This window comes from Trichomonas vaginalis, chromosome IV (assembly GCF_026262505.1).
Source record: "Trichomonas vaginalis G3 chromosome IV, whole genome shotgun sequence".
In the NCBI taxonomy this organism is placed as follows: Eukaryota; Parabasalia; order Trichomonadida; family Trichomonadidae; genus Trichomonas; species Trichomonas vaginalis.
The window spans coordinates 6,115,470-6,133,676 of NC_067206.1; the positions used below are offsets into that span (position 1 = coordinate 6,115,470).

Below are 18,207 nucleotides of genomic sequence, written 5' to 3' on the forward strand. Positions count from 1 at the left end.
AACGTTTGTTGTCTCTTCCGATAAAAGTTTCGAACATGAGAACCAAAAAACGTTTTTTGAGATTGCGGAAAAGTTCAGGCAAACGTTCATATTCTGGATATGTTGGGAGCAGTTCGAAACATCTGAGCTGACTTTCGGACAAAATTGGGACAATGTCAGAAAATTCATCTTTGGTCGGACTGCTTGAAGGTAAGTCCCTTACATGTAAGTAGCTCTGGTAAAGTCTTCTCATTTCTGCTAACTTTTGGAGTATAGCTTCGTAGTTTAGAAGTTTTAATTTTAATTGTCTTATTCCACTCTTTACTTCTAAACGGTAAGTATCCATGAGGTCAAGAGTAGCTTTGGTAGCTTTAAGTGGAGCTATTTGTTCCTTGACTTCTGCAATTTTGGTTGCAATTGTGGTTTGAGCTCCTTCAAGTTCGCCGTCTATGTCGTTCTCAACGCCTTCAACCATGGCTTGAAACTCTTCATCGGTCCATTGAGATTGGTGTGGGACGAATTTAACTTGCTTCATTCAAAAAATGAAAAAAAATGTTTTTACTCAAAACGTTAAGGTTGACTGAACTGGTTGGATGTCGCCTTCACAGGTTATGTAGAACGGCTGACCGAGAAGTGAAGGAGAGACTGAATTGCCAATTTCATATGGGGTAGGGGGTTCTCCTTGTTTGGTATTTTTATCCAAGGACGTTTGTTTAGGAACTTAACAAGAGCTTCTCTTTTGGCGTCCTTTATGCCATCGTAGGCTGTCCCGTCTGGTATTTGAATTGGAATTCCAGTCGAAGTCTCGAGCTGAAGTGTAGACCTTCCAGAAATAGTGGTGAACTTGACCTTGGGCTTCATTACCCTGCGCAAGTACTGCTTAACAACTTCATTTATCTCTATAAGGTAAATTGCCTCGTCAAATCCTTCTGGTATTCCGAGTCCTTCCATCCGACAGGAAAATATTTTCCCGACAACTGGAAAAAAATTTCCCGACGACAGGAAGAACTCTTCCAGTTGTCCGTCCGTAAACCATTCAAATTTTCGAAAATTGAGAACTTTTGGTCGAACTTCAGAAAAAGTTTTTCCTTCCGACAGGAAAGGTTTTTCCTTCCGACAGGAAAGGTTTTTCCTTCCGACGGTTAAGCCACAAACAGATGTCCGACGTCCACCAACCGAGCCCATATCCCAACCAGAGAACCGAAAGCTGCAGAACCACAACAGTCCTCAGCAACCTCAGTTCCAGCAAGTACCCTCCGATTTACTACCAATTTCCACCTCAATGTTACTACCCACCACAAGGCTTCCCGAACTACCCTCCTCCTCAGCCTATGCCTTACTTCCCCAACCCTTGGATGTTTATGCAAAACCCTGCCCCACAATTCCAATCTCAATCAAGAGAGACCAAGAGTTCGAGGAAGGTCTGAACCGCTTACGCAAAGAGTATGCTACTACCCCAATGGAAGAAGACAGGCTCTCACTCTCTTCCCTCAAATCGACCGATTCGACTCGTACCACAGATTCGGTTCGTGACCGTGAAGACTACCTCAAGCAGTCTGAGAGACTCTTCATCCTACAACCATTTACAGTTGGAGCTCTCAAGAACATGCGCAATTACGAAGGTCAGACACCAGCTGGAGACCGTAAAAACAGACGTACTCGCAAGAGCAGTCCAACTGGTCAAGACAAAGACGAGATAGTCGACTTCATTCTTGCAGCTTGCCATACAAGTAAAAAATAAACAATTACGGTTAAACTTTTACTCTTTTTTCTGAGTTGTTTAGAGCTGGTTTCTCTTGTAGGAACCTTTCGTACTCTTCCATGGTCATGTAATTGCGAATTTGGTACGCAATTCCAGGTTCGTTGTTTTTGAACCTTACGTATGTAACGCTTCCATCCTCCTCAGGGAAGTAAGCTGCTAACATCTGACCAAGTTTTCTCGGTGACTCGGAGCTCATAAAAATGTCACTTTTTAACGTTAAGTTTTTAGTCTTATTTTACCCTTTGTTTACCCTTTGTTTGTCAAGGTAGTATTGGAGTGCAATTTCTCCAAATTCTCTGTGTCGGAGTTCTTCAGCATTTTCCAAGGTGTACCTGGAGAACTCAAAGAAGTTGTCAAGAAGATACTGCCATGCTGCTCTTCTGAGTTCGTCGGTATTTTGGAAGTGTTGCACCTTCGAGTCTTCGGACATGAAAAAAATGACACTTTTTCTATTAAACCGTTTTTGACATTTCTCATGAGTGAGTATAGTTCTGCCGAACCATTGAAGAGAAGAAGTACGCCTTGCTGGCAAAAGACAAAAATAGTTGCCTTAGTTGTCATTGCAATTGTACTCGTAATTGAATTCATTGTACTTCTCTTCACGTACCTAAAACTCAAGGACGGCATATGCTTTAAGAAGCTACCATCTTACTAAGACTAAACACTTAGATTTTTCAAGCTTGACTTTTTACAATTTGAATTTTACACCAAAAATATATTTTAGGGTAGAAGGGTATATCTAACCTCTTTTCTAACCTCTTTTCTACCTCTTGAATTTTGAAATTTACACCAAAATGTTTAGGGTGATGGTTATCTAACCCTAACCTCTTTTCTGAATTTGTCATGAATAAAAAAAATAAAGTTGGTTTTTTTAAAAAAATATTTTTTTATTTTTATTGTAAGAACATGTTAGCAACAACAGCACCAAACTCTTTAGTCATGAACCCAACTTCAATGTTAGTAGAGATGAAAAGCTTCATTCCTTCTTCATATACTTTCGAAACAAAAATCCAGAAGATAAAGCAAGAACTTTTAACAAGTACTTTGGACTGTTGTGCGAAAGATGAAACAAATGAACAGTATCTTTATGAAATGCAGGACATTATTGACCATTTACCCAAATTGCCTGAAATTCAGCAACAAAAACTCACTATTCCTGAATTCGACGAAATTGAAGTGAAACCAACTGACTCAGTAGAAATAAAGAAGTTCATTCGAAAGGTTAACTATGAGTTTCTTGGATTTCATTGCAACCACAAAGTCATGGACAAAGATTGCGATATGGTATATAAGAACATCTCTGACATATACAAATCTGGGGAGTTTAAGACCTACGACAACTTTGTTTCGTTAGTTGCTGAATGTGTATGGCAGATAAGAGATAAAGATAGAAGAGGTAAGATATGGAATGAACAGATAAAACCCGCAACTTTTGAGTTAAAGAGAGCAATTGACGCCTTAGTCATACTAGCAGGTAAGGTTTCAGAATATAACGCAAAAATGAACCCGCAATGTTCAAAATGTAAGGCAGCAATTAGGAAATATAACTACTCCGTCAAAGAGATAGAACGTATGAGAAACGACTATGCTGACTTAAAGAGGGAGGCAGAGAAACCAGCAGAAGATAAAATGGACATGTTGACATTTCTAAACAAAAACTATCCAACAGCTGACGATTTCCTTCTTTCAGATGTCAAGAAGAAATATAAAGAAACCTTCGGCATTGTTAAAACATTCGATGTACTGACAGAAGAAATAGAAGCTACGAAATTGTTTAGAATTTCACGAATTCACAATGTTTACCATGTAAAACGCTTATAAAATAACTGGGGTAGAAATGAGGGTAGAAACGGGTAGATATACCCTTCTACCCTAAAATATATTTTTATTGAATTCTGAAAATCTGAGTAAATGACATATGGTTGCTTCCTCGGAAACGAAGAAGAACAGCGAGTAGTGAAAAACCCTGGTCGCCAAAACACTTATTTTTACAAGCTTGACTTTTTACAATTTGAACTTTGTTTGCGTAGATATGAATTCTGAAAGAAGTATGAGGGTCTTGTATGACTTTGTACTTCTCCCATAGTTCATGTCTGTCAAACTTACCTGCCATGGACTCTTTCATAAGTTCCATGAAATCGTCTTCGGACAATCCAGGGAAAAGTATGATGTCAGTAAGTATTCTTTTACATCCTTACTTAAACTCTTTGCTGTCTGTACACAAATGACAACTGAGATGTTAAAGTGTCTGAGCTTCTTAAGAATTCGACACATATCTTGTTCTCTGTTCTTTAACAAAGGATGAGAAGCAAAGTCATCTAAGATAAGAAGACATCTATGAGGGTAAGTCTTCCAATCGTAAGATTGCAATTTCTTCGAAATGTATTCTATCTCTTTCTGTTTGTTTCTGAAGTGTTTCTTCTCTAATATTCTCTGCATTTCCTCATTTGGGTCTTTAAACTTCGAATTTATATACTCATTTATAGCATTGTACTTCAAAACTCTTCTTTGGTACTTCTTTATCCAATCTAACAACTCAGAGTCTTTTATACATACTAACTTAGACTTCTTTATAATATCTTTGAACGAATTGACGGTTTGGTCAAATTGACCAGAAGTACTACAAATAACAACTAACTCATAGAATGGGTTCTTCTCATCTAGTTCTTGTTGTTGTGCAGCCATTTTAAGATAAGTGAAAGTCTTACCCGACCCAGGTGGTGCAATTAGACCTGTTATACCATTCTGAGCAAATAAGAACTTGTCATGTATAGGCTTTATCTGAGCATTTTCTAACTTCCTCTTGTTCTTTTTAAAACATTCTCAAATTTCTTGTCAATGTCAGCAAACTTTTTTTCTAACATATTTTTAGAAAAATTAAAATTTTTATCTTTTAGAAAATGTCTAGCGATTTCGCTATCTATATTCGAGACAAGCTTTTCGACAGCAAAACATCTGTCGACCATAAAATCTTACATAGTGTAAACAAGAAAGGTGAATTTGTTCTAAAGTTCTGTTTCTGGGAATATGACAAGAACCATAAAACATTAAGCAGAGAAGTCTTAAGTTTGTCAATGACAGACTTGTTGACAGAGATGACGCCTCTTGGAAAGATGAAGTCCAACAAAAGTTCTTAGAATGCAAAGAAGACACATGCGCTGTTCTTGAAGATGAAATAGAAAACAGAATAGAAGAGCTATTAAAGGACAAAGAACTTTTACATAAATATGGTTGCGCCAAATTTGACATAACTCCACCAGAAGAAGAAGAAGAGAGAAAAGAAAGAAAAGAAAGTAGAAGAAGAGAAGAAAGAACCTGAACCAGTTCCAGAGAAAAAGAAATTTGACATGTAAAAATAAAATTTTATTTTTAGAACATTTCTGGGTCAATGTCAATGTTCTCTTCCTCTTTAGGAGCAAACACTGGCTTAGACTCTAAAATCTTTTTACCCAATTTACCTTGAACTTCAACTATCTTAGACTCATAATATTCATAGTCGTCTGCTTTCTTTGGTTCATAAGGTATAACAAGTTTGTATGCTTTGCCTTCTTTAAGGTTTGAAACCTTCTGTCAAAATTCTTTGACTGCTAACAAACCTTCTATGTCTAAGTCTTCAAATTTCGCACCATTTTTAGTCACAATAGCAAACTTAACTGGTTCGATGTTCCAAACTTTGTCAATGTAGACTTTTCAAAATGGTAGAAGTAAACATTCAAATAACGAATGGGTCTAGTTCTTCTTTGTTCTGTCATGTACTTGTTGACTGAAATATATTTCGTCATCTTTTCTATCGGATAAAAAAATATTTTTTTAAAATTTACTCAGAAAAATTTTTCTTTGTATATACGCCGTTCTGTACATCTAAAAGACTTTTGACATTTGCCAAGAATGTTCGTTTAGACGCTGCCATATAACCATACTTGACAATATGTTTATACGAATCGTACAATGACCTTTTCATCTAAACACTCAAAGTCAGTCTCATCTATAACAGTTCATATACACTCTTGTTGCTTCTAACAATGTTTGTCTCTCTTCGGTATGTGGAATTTGTCTTGGATTGAACTTAGAAATATCTAATGTCATGAAATATGAGAAAAGTGGTTGTAAAAGTTAGGTGTCAAAGTTTCTGCTAAGTCGTCAAAATATTCGTATCTTGCATATGAGAATCTGACGTTCTGACAACTACATATCTTCTGTCAGAACTTTCTAACTTCATCGGAACGGCGTTGTTTGAAACCATGATGAAGTTTGCAACATTTTCACAAACTCTTTGGTCTTTATACTTTCTTTCAACAACTCCAACTTTGTCTGTTATAAGACTCTTCAAAGCATCTGAGTTTAAAACCTTTGTTGTATCTATACTTTGAAGTTCGTTACATACTATAAGTTTCATATTCTCTATTGAGGAGTTAAACTTGCCACAGATGTTTTCTAAGTTTGTCATATTCGGATTCGAATAACCTTCTAACAGTTTGCATAAGATATCTGTAAAGAATGTGTTCTTACCTGTTCCTTGTTTTCCAATTATAATGAGAGCAGTTTCATTTTTAGCACTTGGATGTTGTAAGATGTTTGCAAACCAACATAAGATATACTCATAGACTCTTTCGTTTCCATTGCATATAATTTCTTTGACATGGTCTAACCAAGCTTCTATAACATTTTCTTTCCATTCTACTTGTTCATATTTATATCCAGTGAAGATAGAATAGAAGTTTGGAGAAGGTGTATAAAACTTTATACCACGAACTGAAAAATCTTCTAACTTTGACAATAAGATATCCCAAGCATCTAACATCTTCATGCCAACTTGTACGACTTTTATTTTCTTAAGTTTCTGTCTACATTCTTGTTCAGACACTATTGTTGCTCTTGGTTTGTTAAAGACAACATCCCATTCTTTCATGACATAACATTCTGGGGCAGAGTCAACATAAATGACTAAACGTTTCAAATTCTCGACTGCTTTGTTATAGTCTCTAAATGGACACATATTTCTGAAGGCTTGGAAGTCATAAAAATCTGAAACGTCTATTCTGTACATTTTTATAAAAATAAAAAAAATATTATTTTTTTATTCTTGACTTTGTTGTTCCATTTGTTGCATTTGTTGTTCTTGAGCTATTTGTTGTTGAAGTTGTTCTTGTAATACAATACTTTCACCAGTTGCATCTTCCAATTCGAAACTTTCTGCCGTCATTGACAATACATAGGACATAAAAGTTTTACAGGAACAAAGTTTGCGTCAACTAAGGTTAAGTTTATGTTTGCTAAAGTGTTTGAGTTTACTAAAGCTGAAAACTCTGCATTCGAATGAACAATAGGCAAACCAGCAGAGAAAGTGTTGTTTATACGCATGAGTATCTTTTGGTCATAGTAGTTTCTGTCGACATTCGAAGCACTTTGAACCTAAGTTTGAAACAATATATAAAATAGGTGTACTTAAAGTCAATGGAACAGACAAACCTTGTATGACACCTTTTCCTGTTATAGGAAACTGTTGGTAGTAAAAACCAGATATAAGTTTTGTATTATAGCTCATATCGTTTATAGTAAACTCAGTCGGACATCCAAAATGAAACCTGCTCTAGTTGCAGCACATGTTACATCCGTCCTTAAAGTATTAAATAAGTCAACAAAACCTGTTGGTGGTATATCTGAGTAAGTATCTTCAAAGAAGTATTTTTTACCATTCACAACAACAAAGTCTTCTGGTGTCAAAAGAGCAAAACAGGCTTTAGTCGTCATCGTGTTTAAGGTCAGTTTACAATATCGTCCTTGAGGACTTTGTAAGTTTGTTGTTATAGAATTATATGACTCAGGGTTTTTAGTCGTAATAGTATAAACCATTATATCTTCTGCCATTTACTTAGCAAATAAATTTTAATGAAATGTTGTGGTCGTCAAATATTTTTATGACGTCTGGGAAACTATATTTAAGTTCAACGTTTCACCTCCTTTCATAACGTATATCTTGTCAATGACATTATATGAAACACCACAGCAACTAATGTCGGGTTCTATTTTTTGATGTTTATATCGTCTGCCTCTGTCAAAAGTTTCAATAGTTCTTTCAAAACTTCATGAGGTGCAATGACATATGAGTTCACTTTTACAGGGTTGTGTTCGACCAAGTTTAACATTATACTTAAAGCTTGACAAATCTTCTCCTGAGTTTTAAGTTTGTCTTTCAGTTGTTGGTAGTCGTTTCGAATATCTGCAACAGAACTTAAGTCTCTGCTAACTTCAGGATATGTTGGTTCTTTTACAGGAACTATTGTTATACCATCTTCGTCTTCGTATGGTTTCCCCACTTCAACATCTCTTTCTTTGACATTGACAACAACACTTTGACTGTTTGTTTGAGTTGGTGAATTTAACTTCACATCTGCCACCGCCATTAAACCTTTTGAAACACTTACGCTTCTATTTTTCGGAAATGACATTTTACTTAGAATAAAAAGATGGACGTATTCGAGTATCTCTTCGAATTGAAGCAGAACAAAGTTTACACACACAAACAATACAAGTTCATTGACAGAGTAGTTCTTTACACAAACAATGGAAAATGTTATAGAATAGCAGTCTTTGCTGAACCAAAATATTTTCATAAAGCAAAGAAAGTTGGTATAACCGAGATGGTGAAAGTTCTTGAAGCAGACAAAAATATAACAACAAAACTGACCGATATTTCTAAAGGTAAGTTTATAATACAATATTATATCAAAACTGGCGTACTGTCAATATTTGACGGAGAGAAGTCAGTTCAAGAACAACTTACTGACCTGCTGCCAAAATCTGCTCGATGGAAGCTGTCGTTATACCAATCTGAGGAGCCCCAGCAGGTTTCATCGAACGAATCTTCAAAAGAGCATCTTCCGTGAAAAGTGCTATTGGTTTTGTAAACTTCTTTGCTTTCAATTCATCTGGACCGTCTCTGTCACCAGTATATTGTATTTGAACTGTACCAACAGTTGAAATACCACCCATAAAGTCTTCTGAGTCAGCAAATGGAATGCCAAGCCAAAAGTTTGAACGGTCTCCATTTGTATATTGAGTTTTTTGAGCTCCTGTATGGTCCATACTTTCACATATGGCATAATAGAACTTTGCATTTCAGGGTTAATGGTTGTTGTGAAGTTGTTGTTAAAGTTCATAGCATCTAATGTCAAGTTGTATGACCTCATATCCTCAACTGTGAATATTCTTCTCTTGGATAGTATTTGCCATCTATGTTTATATGGTATTTAATACCAGGGTTGTAGAAGCAAGAATAGTCATTTATAGTTCGTCTGAACAGTACAAACATAGTATCTGCATGTTTCATTGCAGTTGTTAAGCAATATCTGTTCTTGCACCTGGGTCAGCACTTTGGTTTCCAACTTCACCTGCAAAGTCTTTGACAGATATTTGGTGTATAGGGAACATAAGTGGAACTGCAATATATTTGGCAGCTAAAGCATTTGAAATATCTGGGTCCAACATATAGACTGCAAGTCTGCTTTCTATTCTCTTGCATTCAAATTTTTCGCATGTGAACTTAACTGGGTCCCAAGCAGTTCCAGCAGCATTGAAGTAGTAGTTTACTTCAGTGTTGAGGTTTGAGAAACCAAAGTCTAAGTCAACTTTGTCTTTGCAAAATTCGGCGAATGACGTTTGATTTGCTCTTTACGTCTGTAAGAGTGAATGGGTCTTGCGTTGGTGCAATGACTAAGTTATTTTTGCTTGGAGTAAGTTCAATAGAAATTTTTCCTGCCCAGTTTGGCAAGTATCTTAAAAACCTGAAGATGAGGAAAGATGACAAAGGAACTCTAAGTTTCAGTTTTACTTTGGTTACTGCTGCTGCAGTTTGTCCAGAAAGGTTAACATAAACTCCTGGAACGTTAGGGTCAAGTCTTCTTATTTTCTCAATAGTTGCATATTGGTCTGTTTGTTCTCTAGCTTGTGGTTGTACTGAGTTTCTTAAAGCGAACCATTCATAGTTTGCCCATGTTACTGTTTGAACTAAGTCAGAGTTAGAATATATCTTATATCCCATGAAAACTTCTGGAGCATATTGGTATCCGACATAGAAAATTCCATTGCAACCTTTCTTGTCAGACAACTTGGCAGAAGGTTTTATTTCAATGTCTTGTTCCACGTATAAGAAAGAGTTGTCAATAGAAATTATATGAAACCTGTCGCAAGCAATATCTACTGTTGTTGAAGAACCTTCTCCAAACTCACCTACGTTTCCATAAGAAACAGCAGTTGTATATTCGTAAGTTCCAGGAACTATTTCTGACCTTCTAATGGCATTGTCGCATTCGTTATACCATTCGGAAACATTTCCATTCATAGCATCCAAAACTGTTGGCGTTATATTCTGAGCGGCGTACATTTCATATGAGTAAAAATATAGAATAGTTGGATTTATATGTCATAATAGAACCCACGTGGACCAAGCTTTACTTTCTTCCTGACTGAGTTTTTAACTCTTCTTTTTCCTTCATTGCCCTCTGCTTGAAGTTGTTGCATCTTTGCATTATGTTCATCTAGTATGTTGCAAATTTCCCATGTCCTTTTTGCCTTTTGGCTCTGGTCGCCCATCTCAGGTAACCTATATCCTAGAAAGATTTTGTCATAGTTTGTATTTGAGTCGCGTATTGTTTGCATGACTCTTTCCTGAGTTTCGGTTCAAGCTCTTCAAACAGTGCCTGTCCATATGGAATAAGCTCGTTTCCAAATATATGTTTTTGTAGCCATTCTGGTTTTCTTTCCATGTTACCAATAATATCTTTTGTGAATGGGAAAGCTTTTACCCAATCTTTCAGTCTTGCGTCATTTATTTCTGTAGTTGGTTTTATTTTGTCAAGGAACATGTTTTTCAATACTAACATTTCATTTGGTACTGTCCATTTGAGTTTTCTTAAATATTCATCCCTTCTCGGTTCATTGTCTGCAAAGTAAGTTTTTATGACATTTTGTAAACTTTCGTTTGCAAGGTCATGTACAATAGGTTCTCTTCCTTCTCCTCCCTAACTTTCTTTCTAAACTCTTCACCAAATATACCATCTCTATGGTTCTGTGTAGTTCTTTGAGATAAATGTTCTAGAACGTCAGGTGTTATATTTCCATCAGCCATGTTCATTTCATACTGGTCCAAAATATCTGCATTTCATATCTTTCAATGGCATTAAAGCCGCGCTGAAAATACCAGCTATATCTGGTTCACCATTGACTTCCATTGCGTCTACAACTTCTTGGAATTTGGTTGTAAGTTTATGAACCACCTATCCGGATTAGCTTTATGACCCCATCTCATTGTAGTTCCATCGTCTGCAGAAACAAAAGTAGGTTTGTTTCCATTGGTTAGGTTCTGAATGAACTTTAAACAATGTTTCATTTCTATATGTTTTCTTGAAATTTAACCTTTTATTTTCACCGAGTTCATCCAAAGATTGAACGTTAAATGCTCGTAAGTAAAAAGGGTTGTTGTATTTGTGTACATTTTCTTTCAGTACTTCCATTCTATGCTGAATATTTTCATCTGTTGGAGTCTTTTGTATGTCGGCAAACATTTTTCGATATTCTTCTACTATGTCAGCCGAATTTTCTTAGACTCTTGGAAAGATTCCATATTCTCCTCATACTCTTGTTGAGGGTCAAGATTTTTCGGCTGTTCCAAATCTTCATCTAGTTCTGTGAAGTTAGTTTCCAAAGGAGGACTTGTTCGTTTCCTTCAGGCTCTTCTAGCTGTTGTTGCTGAACTATTTCTTCCATGTCTGGTTGTATCTGAACTTCTTCCTGTGGAGTTTCTTGTACCTCATCTGCTGGCATTTCATATATTCCGAGACCGTTTTAACAATTTCCCTATCTACGTCATCCGCATTCATAAGCTTTTGTTCTTTCGTTCCGTCTCTATTTTTTACGCGTTTCATGACGAAAGTTGAATTGTCATTTAGCTCTGACATCAAATATCTCGGAGTAAATTCATCCATGTCATTTGGATGATATGCTATTAAATCATATCCCTTAGCGAGCTTGTATTTTCCAGGTTTGAGATTATATCCTTTTGGTGCTGAGCCATAAAGCTAAATAGGTTCGGGTCAGTATTTCCATCCTTGAACTTTCAATAGCTTCTTTATATCTGTCACTAAAGTCAAGAGTATCTGGGAAACCACACTCTTCTTTAAGCATTTTTAAGAATTCTTGGTTTCCTTGTTCTCTACTTCTTTTATGTCCTTGCTCTGTTTGTGGTTGGTGCTGGTTGTGAGTGGTTGTGCTGGTTTGTTGGTTGTTGTGCTGGTTGTGAGGTGGTTGTTGTGCTGGTTTTGAACTGTTGGTTGTTGTGTTGGTTTTGGTGCATGCCTGTGTCTGTGTCCATGTGACGATGTAAATGTTTTAGGTAGTCCTGGTGCAGGTGCTTCTCTTGGAGGGTTTGGTGGTATATAAGTTCCACCAGCTGGCACATATGTTCCATCTGCAGCGTAATGTCCTACCTGACTTTTCGTTCTTAAGAAAGCATTTACTAGGTCTGTTTTGGTCTGTTGTAACTCTTTTTCTTGACTTTCCACAACAGTTGCTCTAACGGCGTCATAGGCACTTTGAACTGCCTGTCTCGTTGCTGCATCTGTTATTTTCGTCATATTTTGTGCTACTTCTTTAACTCTTTGTCGAAACCTTCAGACTTCAGTTTCTTTCCAGATGAGAAGTCGTTCACTGTTTCACCTTACTATGAAGAGCTTCGAAGGCGTTCTTAAAGTCAGCATTGTTAAAGCTTCATTTGAACTGTCTTCATCCGCTTGTATTTTTGTCCTTATTGACCCTATAAGTTGGGCTGCTTTAGCGTTGGCTTGGGCATCTAACCAGTCATTGTTAGCTTTTATATATTCTGCGCTTTTCATTGCCTTTTGCATGGCTGCGTCGTTATTTTTACTTTCTTGTGCTAAGTTTTCATACTGTACGGTTTGGTTTTGCAACTGTAAAAGTTTTTCTGCCTTTACATTTGCTTCAACTTCTTTTTTATACTCATCGCTATCCATATATGTCTTCAGGGCTTTTTGTTTTATTTCTTCATCTTTCAGTACTTTATATTGAGTAGTATGGTTTTTCAAATTTATAACATCTTGTTCCATTTTTGCTACTTCTGCTGCTTTTTCTGACACTTTTTTCGCATATTCCTCTGTACTTAGTTCTTTCAGTTGTTCTTTTCTTCTTTTTCTCTACGTTTAACTCATTGAGTTTCTTTGTGTGTCTGTCATATTCTAGTTTCTTTTCGTTTTCACTTATTTGTTTCTGTATGTCTATGTTTGACTTTTTGACATCTGTTATTTGATTTTTGAGTGAACTCAAATTCATTTGACTTTGAGGGTTATAAGCTGTTCCGTCTGCAGCTCCACCATAGCCTGCCATTTTCGCTAAAAGTGCCGCTCTTAAACCTCCACTCTGTGCACCAATAACTCGGTTTAAAAGCATAGGGTTGCTTGACATTTGTTGCAACATAGTGGGGTCATTCATCATTTGTTGTTGCAACTGTTGTTGTGGTGTCAGTTTTACTATTGGATGTTTCAATGCTCTCTTCCTCTTACGTATATTCTTACGTAGCTTACGTGGCATTTTAAGTGAAGTTAAAAAGCGGTTTTTGACAGATGTTTATATGACACTTTTTGTTCAGCACAAAAAACTACTCGGTCAAAGTGTTGTCAGTTTTGTAAAATATTTGTTATATCGTTCTATAATATTTTTTTAAAGTACTCAAATATATACTTTAGAAAAGTGGGTCTATCTCTATGAGCGTTGACGATAGACCATTATTTGTTCGAGCAAATATATACTATCGTATGTTAAAAATATTTTGACAAGTGTAAAGTTGTGTAAGTCCTTTCTGTCAAAAGTTTGTCCGATGGTGAAAAATATGTATTTAAAAGTCAAAATGTGAAGTTATCTTCTCAAATATTTGAGATGGAACGGTTTGCCAACGGAGACTTTTCAATAAAATAAAATTATAGATGGGGTTACCGTTGACGAAAACGGTTTATTTTAAACTTTTCTATGAGTAGTCCGAAAAAAACAGTTATTTTTCATAATGGAAGGAAGAAAAAGTGTCGCAAACAATTCGTCGACTACCTCTGCAGTTAAAGTTCCTACAACTTATGTCTCACCATTCTCAAAACCCTTACGACCTCCTATAATACCAAAGCAACTTCCTCATACAATTCAAGACAAATTGTTGGACAATATGCATTTGCACAAAGAAACAGCTCAGCCAACAGGTCAGGCAACAACAACTATCGGAACAGAAGCATTTTCAGAAGAAGTTCATACCAATCAGACTCCAATCGAACATACAGAAACACAACCACCCGAAAATACAGAAACACATCCAATCGAACATACAGAAACACATTCTGCAATGACCACTAGGTCGCAAACACGATATCTCGCCTTTAGCAAACAATTTAAGTCTCAAATTCAAGACCCACAAGATAGCGACACTCCTCTTTCAGAGAAAGTTCGTAGAAAATACGCAAAGAAAAGGTTAGAATTGTTAGATAAGTTAAATGAACAGTGGGGTTCAGAAGACAATCGAGATTATAACGAGATGTTTCAAGCTGTCATGGATGCCATTCAGCCTCTTGAAAACGAAATCAAAGACCCTGGCGTACTTGTTGACATGTTTGCTTCATATTTACCCGTTACTGCCAATCTCATAGCGTTGCAAGCTATTGACCAGTTCATTCACTTGTTTCCAAAGAACTTGCAGAAGCATTTACAAGAAGTTAAAGTTGCTGAATTTGTCCGTTTATATCCAAATTCATACAATTATTTGGAAGAATTGAATGAACATGGTGAAAGGTCATTCTATTTATATTTCTACACAAAAGACAACCAGTCAAAACGACTATACTGCATTGAACCTATGCCTCAATTTAGACAATTTCCACGTTATAACAACTGTTGCTTTAGATATTCCTGCCAGAGTTCCATATGGAGGAACAGTAACTATCTCAAGCTTTCCCAAGGGCTATAAAGGAAAGCCTCTCACAATTGCAAAATTCACACACAGCAGTTGCCAATTTGTTCAAGATGTCGAGTTCCATTTCCTCAACAATACGACTTTCATCATAGAGACTCCTCAAGAAGGTATATACAAAGTTTTCATTGCAGGATTTGTTGCTCCCAATGGCGAAGAAGAAGAAGTCGAAGAAATTCTCACCTCAGAGAGCGAAGAAGAAGAAGTCGAAGAAATCCTCACCTCAGAGAGCGAAGAAGAAGAAAATTTCCAAGACATTCAAGATTCAGAATATACCGAATAAAAAAACAATTTAAGACTAAAAATTTAATTTTATTATAATATTTTTATTTTTTTCATCTGGTCTTTGTATCATTCCTCCTCTAGTTTCTTAGGGGCTAGAGGGCGCAACGCGCCTGGAAGCCCCACTACCTTTTTTTTTTTTTTTTTTTTTTTTTTTTTTTTTAAAATTGTATTATTGAAGGCAAGAGAATGCAGTTTTCTTGCACTTTTTGAATTACAATTCAAAATTGAAATTCAAAAAGTGCAAGAAAAGTGCTAATTTTCTCGCACTCTCATTGAAGGAACTATTAGAAATGTAAACTATTCAAAAATTAATTCTTAGAAAATTTTGACTAATTTTAAAAACTTTTTATATTCATGTTATTTGAATATGCATCATAAGATACGTAAAAATCCAAATTGTGGGCTTAACAAAATCTTCTGCTCACAAATTGCCTCATAATTGAATGAGTGACATGGTTTTAAATTTTGTCCATAATTTGTATATCTTGTTCATTATTGAGAGCGTAGCAAAATTTGCTTGGCAAACATTGTAAAGTTCTCAATAATGTACAAAATATGGTAAACAATTAGAATTTGCCACCTTTCATTCAGATATAATGAACCATTCCATTCACTGTGTTGGCATAGATCTTGGACATAAGAATGCAATTGTTGCAGTTAACACTAACGGAATAATCAAAGTCTGCGCTGATTCTTCATCTACAAAGATATTTCCAACTTTGATATCGTATGGCGAAGAAAGACGCTTTTTTGGAGATCAAGCTCAACTGAACCAACCCGATAACATAAGTTTTACAATTGCAAATCTCAGAAAATTGATTGGTTTACAATATAATTCACCAGACCGAGAAAGAATTGAACCTGATTTTAGGTTTTCCTTGTGTAAATTGGAAAATGAATTAACTGGTATTTGGTGTAGAAATTTTCCTAAACCAAACGCTTTTTCACCAGAACAATGCATTGCATCATTTTTAAAGCATTTAATTAACATTGCTAAAAAGGAAGAGAATGACCCAGAAGTAAACAAGTTATATTTATCGGTTGATCCAGATTGTTCAAATATTCAAAGAATTGGACTTTTGAATGCAGCAAAAATAGCTGGAATAGATTGTGAACTTGTCACATCAACAGTTGCTGCAGGAGCAGCATATATACACTCTCATACAGATAAAATAGAACAAGATCCTTATCAATCAAAGACAATTTATGTAGTTGACATTGGTGATTCTTCATTAAAGGTTAGTATCCTCAAATTGTTTCAAAATTCCATTGAAGTAATTGCTCATCAGCAAAAAAATGAAATCAGCGGCAGAAAAATCACTGAACTTCTAACTGAGTACCTCCTCAACAAAATATCACAGAAATACTTCATCAATCTCAGAAACGATTTGAGAAACAAATCCTCGTCCATGCATCAATTTCTCAAATCCGTTGAAAATGCCAAAAAAATTCTCTCAGCAAATACTTCTGTCCAATTTGAATACCAGTATGGTGATAAATACATCAGTTTTCCCATTAATAGAGAAGATTTTGAAGATATTATCGAAGAATATGCAGAATACTGTGCATCATTTGTCAATGAACTGATCGAAACAAGTGATGACTTTCCAACCTTCATAGAACTCATCGGAGGAACATCCAGAATTCCGTTATTCCGCAAAAAGATCGAAGAAATCGGAATTAAGGTTGTTTCAAACATCAATGTTGATGAATGTGTAGCCATTGGATGTGCTATGAAACCTTCTTTGCAGATTGCAGACATATTATATCGTCCAATTGAAATTGAATCGGAAAATATAATAGTTTTCGATGCTCTTGAGTTCATTCCAACCATAACAAAGTCTTTTAACAAAATTGTAAATTTCTCATGTAAAGTAAAAGTTGAGTCAAATGGCAGCGATTACAAAGTTTATGTTGACTCAAATGGAGTTTTCAGAGTCAATTATGACATCAATTACGTAAAAGTTACAATTCCAAACGATTTTTCTGAAAATCAAATCAAAGAATTTAGAAAAATTGAGAAATCTTTGAAAAAACGCGACAAAAATGTTATTGAAAGCGACCATTTAAAGATCATGCTTGAGTCAAAGATATATGAAGCGGAGGGAATCTTCAGAGACATGATCAATGAATTAATGAAGAACAAAAAATTCATGAATGAAGAACAATTATCAAAGGAAAAAGAATTAAAGAAAAAAGAATTATTAAAGATATTTGAATTCCATAAACTAGATCAGATAGCTAATGAGAACAGAAAATAGTTTGACAGAAATGAAGACATAAGACGTTTGAAGGATGAGTATAAATCCAGAATTGAAAAATTATCTTCACCAATTTCGGAGACAAAAAAAATTTTAGATCAGATAAGTGAAATTACACAGGATCTTGAAACACGTAGATCGGAAATTTTCAATCGAAAGCAAGAAATTAGCCGAGATCGGCCGAGAGAAGATGATGGACTGAAGGAAGAGATCTCGAAATTGTGTGATGATTCCATTTTGTCGCTCGAATTTGTGCAGAATATGTATCAGTACCCAAATATGCTGAATAAAGTTGACGAAGCCTGGAAAGAGGTGAAGCACAATATTAACCTGATTCGCGACATGAGGAAAGAGCTACTCAAGAAGCCTTTGTTAGTGATAGGGAGGAGAAACAGAGGAAATTGCTATTGGGAGTAAAGATTAAGTTTTTTTTTCTTAGTCAGAAGCAATGTTGTTCTGAAAGAGATTGAATTGTTTTTCCTTAACAAATGATACTACACTCTCTGAAATTTGTTTATATGTTCTGTTCCCGACTTCGTTGATTGAGAATTCTCTATTATTCACTACTGAAAGAAGCATTAATTAAATATTCCATCTCTCATCAGAGATATTTTGCCTTCTAAGTACTTATTCCATTCCTCATTTTCAGAATCCGATCACAACTTCTTCGAAATATAATTAGCATATTCATATGGTGTAAATATCAATGAGAGAAGAAAATTATGGATACACAGCACTTTGTCATCTCAATCAACGTAATTTTCATCTTTATGATCTTTTTTGACTTTTTTTTTCTGACTTGTTGATTTTTCTGTCTTTGCTTCAGCATTTTTAAGTTTTAGGTTGTATTTTTAAGAAAATAAGTTAATTTATGTATAATATCGGTGTATTCTTGAATAATT

General features: G+C 35.5%; 6 protein-coding genes and 5 pseudogenes across 11 annotated transcripts, besides 1 other annotated feature; 5 read left to right on the forward strand and 6 right to left on the reverse strand.

Moving 5' to 3' along the window:
• Positions 1–10,070: part of a mobile genetic element that runs on past the window's edge.
• TVAGG3_0039580 (uncharacterized protein) lies at positions 85–514 on the reverse strand (the record flags this gene model as incomplete). The annotated part of the gene is made up of 1 exon (XM_051220701.1): positions 85–514. A coding segment is annotated over one exon (430 nt), but the record flags the coding sequence as incomplete, so codon positions are not given.
• TVAGG3_0039590 lies at positions 542–930 on the reverse strand (annotated as a pseudogene). Its single transcript has one exon. A coding segment is annotated over exon 1 (389 nt).
• Positions 1,137–1,713, forward strand: TVAGG3_0039600 (annotated as a pseudogene). The gene has a single exon. A coding segment is annotated over exon 1 (577 nt).
• Positions 2,648–3,562, forward strand: TVAGG3_0039610 (organellar and viral DNA polymerase type B; the record flags this gene model as incomplete). Its single annotated transcript, XM_051220702.1, has 1 exon — positions 2,648–3,562. The coding sequence occupies one exon, from the start codon at positions 2,648–2,650 to the stop codon at positions 3,560–3,562; it is 915 nt and encodes a 304-aa protein (XP_051105688.1).
• TVAGG3_0039620 (protein of unknown function, DUF4106 family) lies at positions 3,971–4,426 on the reverse strand (the record flags this gene model as incomplete). Its single annotated transcript, XM_051220703.1, has 1 exon — positions 3,971–4,426. A coding segment is annotated over one exon (456 nt), but the record flags the coding sequence as incomplete, so codon positions are not given.
• On the forward strand, positions 4,642–5,094 carry TVAGG3_0039630 (annotated as a pseudogene). Its single transcript has one exon. A coding segment is annotated over exon 1 (453 nt).
• Positions 5,559–6,788, reverse strand: TVAGG3_0039640 (annotated as a pseudogene). The gene has a single exon. A coding segment is annotated over exon 1 (1,230 nt).
• On the reverse strand, positions 7,945–8,145 carry TVAGG3_0039650 (uncharacterized protein; the record flags this gene model as incomplete). The annotated part of the gene is made up of 1 exon (XM_051220704.1): positions 7,945–8,145. A coding segment is annotated over one exon (201 nt), but the record flags the coding sequence as incomplete, so codon positions are not given.
• Positions 10,071–12,952: 2,882 nt separating the features above from the next.
• On the reverse strand, positions 12,953–13,342 carry TVAGG3_0039660 (protein of unknown function, DUF4106 family; the record flags this gene model as incomplete). Its single annotated transcript, XM_051220705.1, has 1 exon — positions 12,953–13,342. A coding segment is annotated over one exon (390 nt), but the record flags the coding sequence as incomplete, so codon positions are not given.
• A 622-nt stretch (positions 13,343–13,964) lies between these two features.
• TVAGG3_0039670 lies at positions 13,965–15,042 on the forward strand (annotated as a pseudogene). Its single transcript has one exon. A coding segment is annotated over exon 1 (1,078 nt).
• Positions 15,043–15,605: 563 nt separating this feature from the next.
• On the forward strand, positions 15,606–17,877 carry TVAGG3_0039680 (ATP binding; the record flags this gene model as incomplete). The annotated part of the gene is made up of 1 exon (XM_001323941.1): positions 15,641–17,305. The coding sequence occupies one exon, from the start codon at positions 15,641–15,643 to the stop codon at positions 17,303–17,305; it is 1,665 nt and encodes a 554-aa protein (XP_001323976.1).
• Between the last annotated feature and the right edge of the window lie 330 nt (positions 17,878–18,207).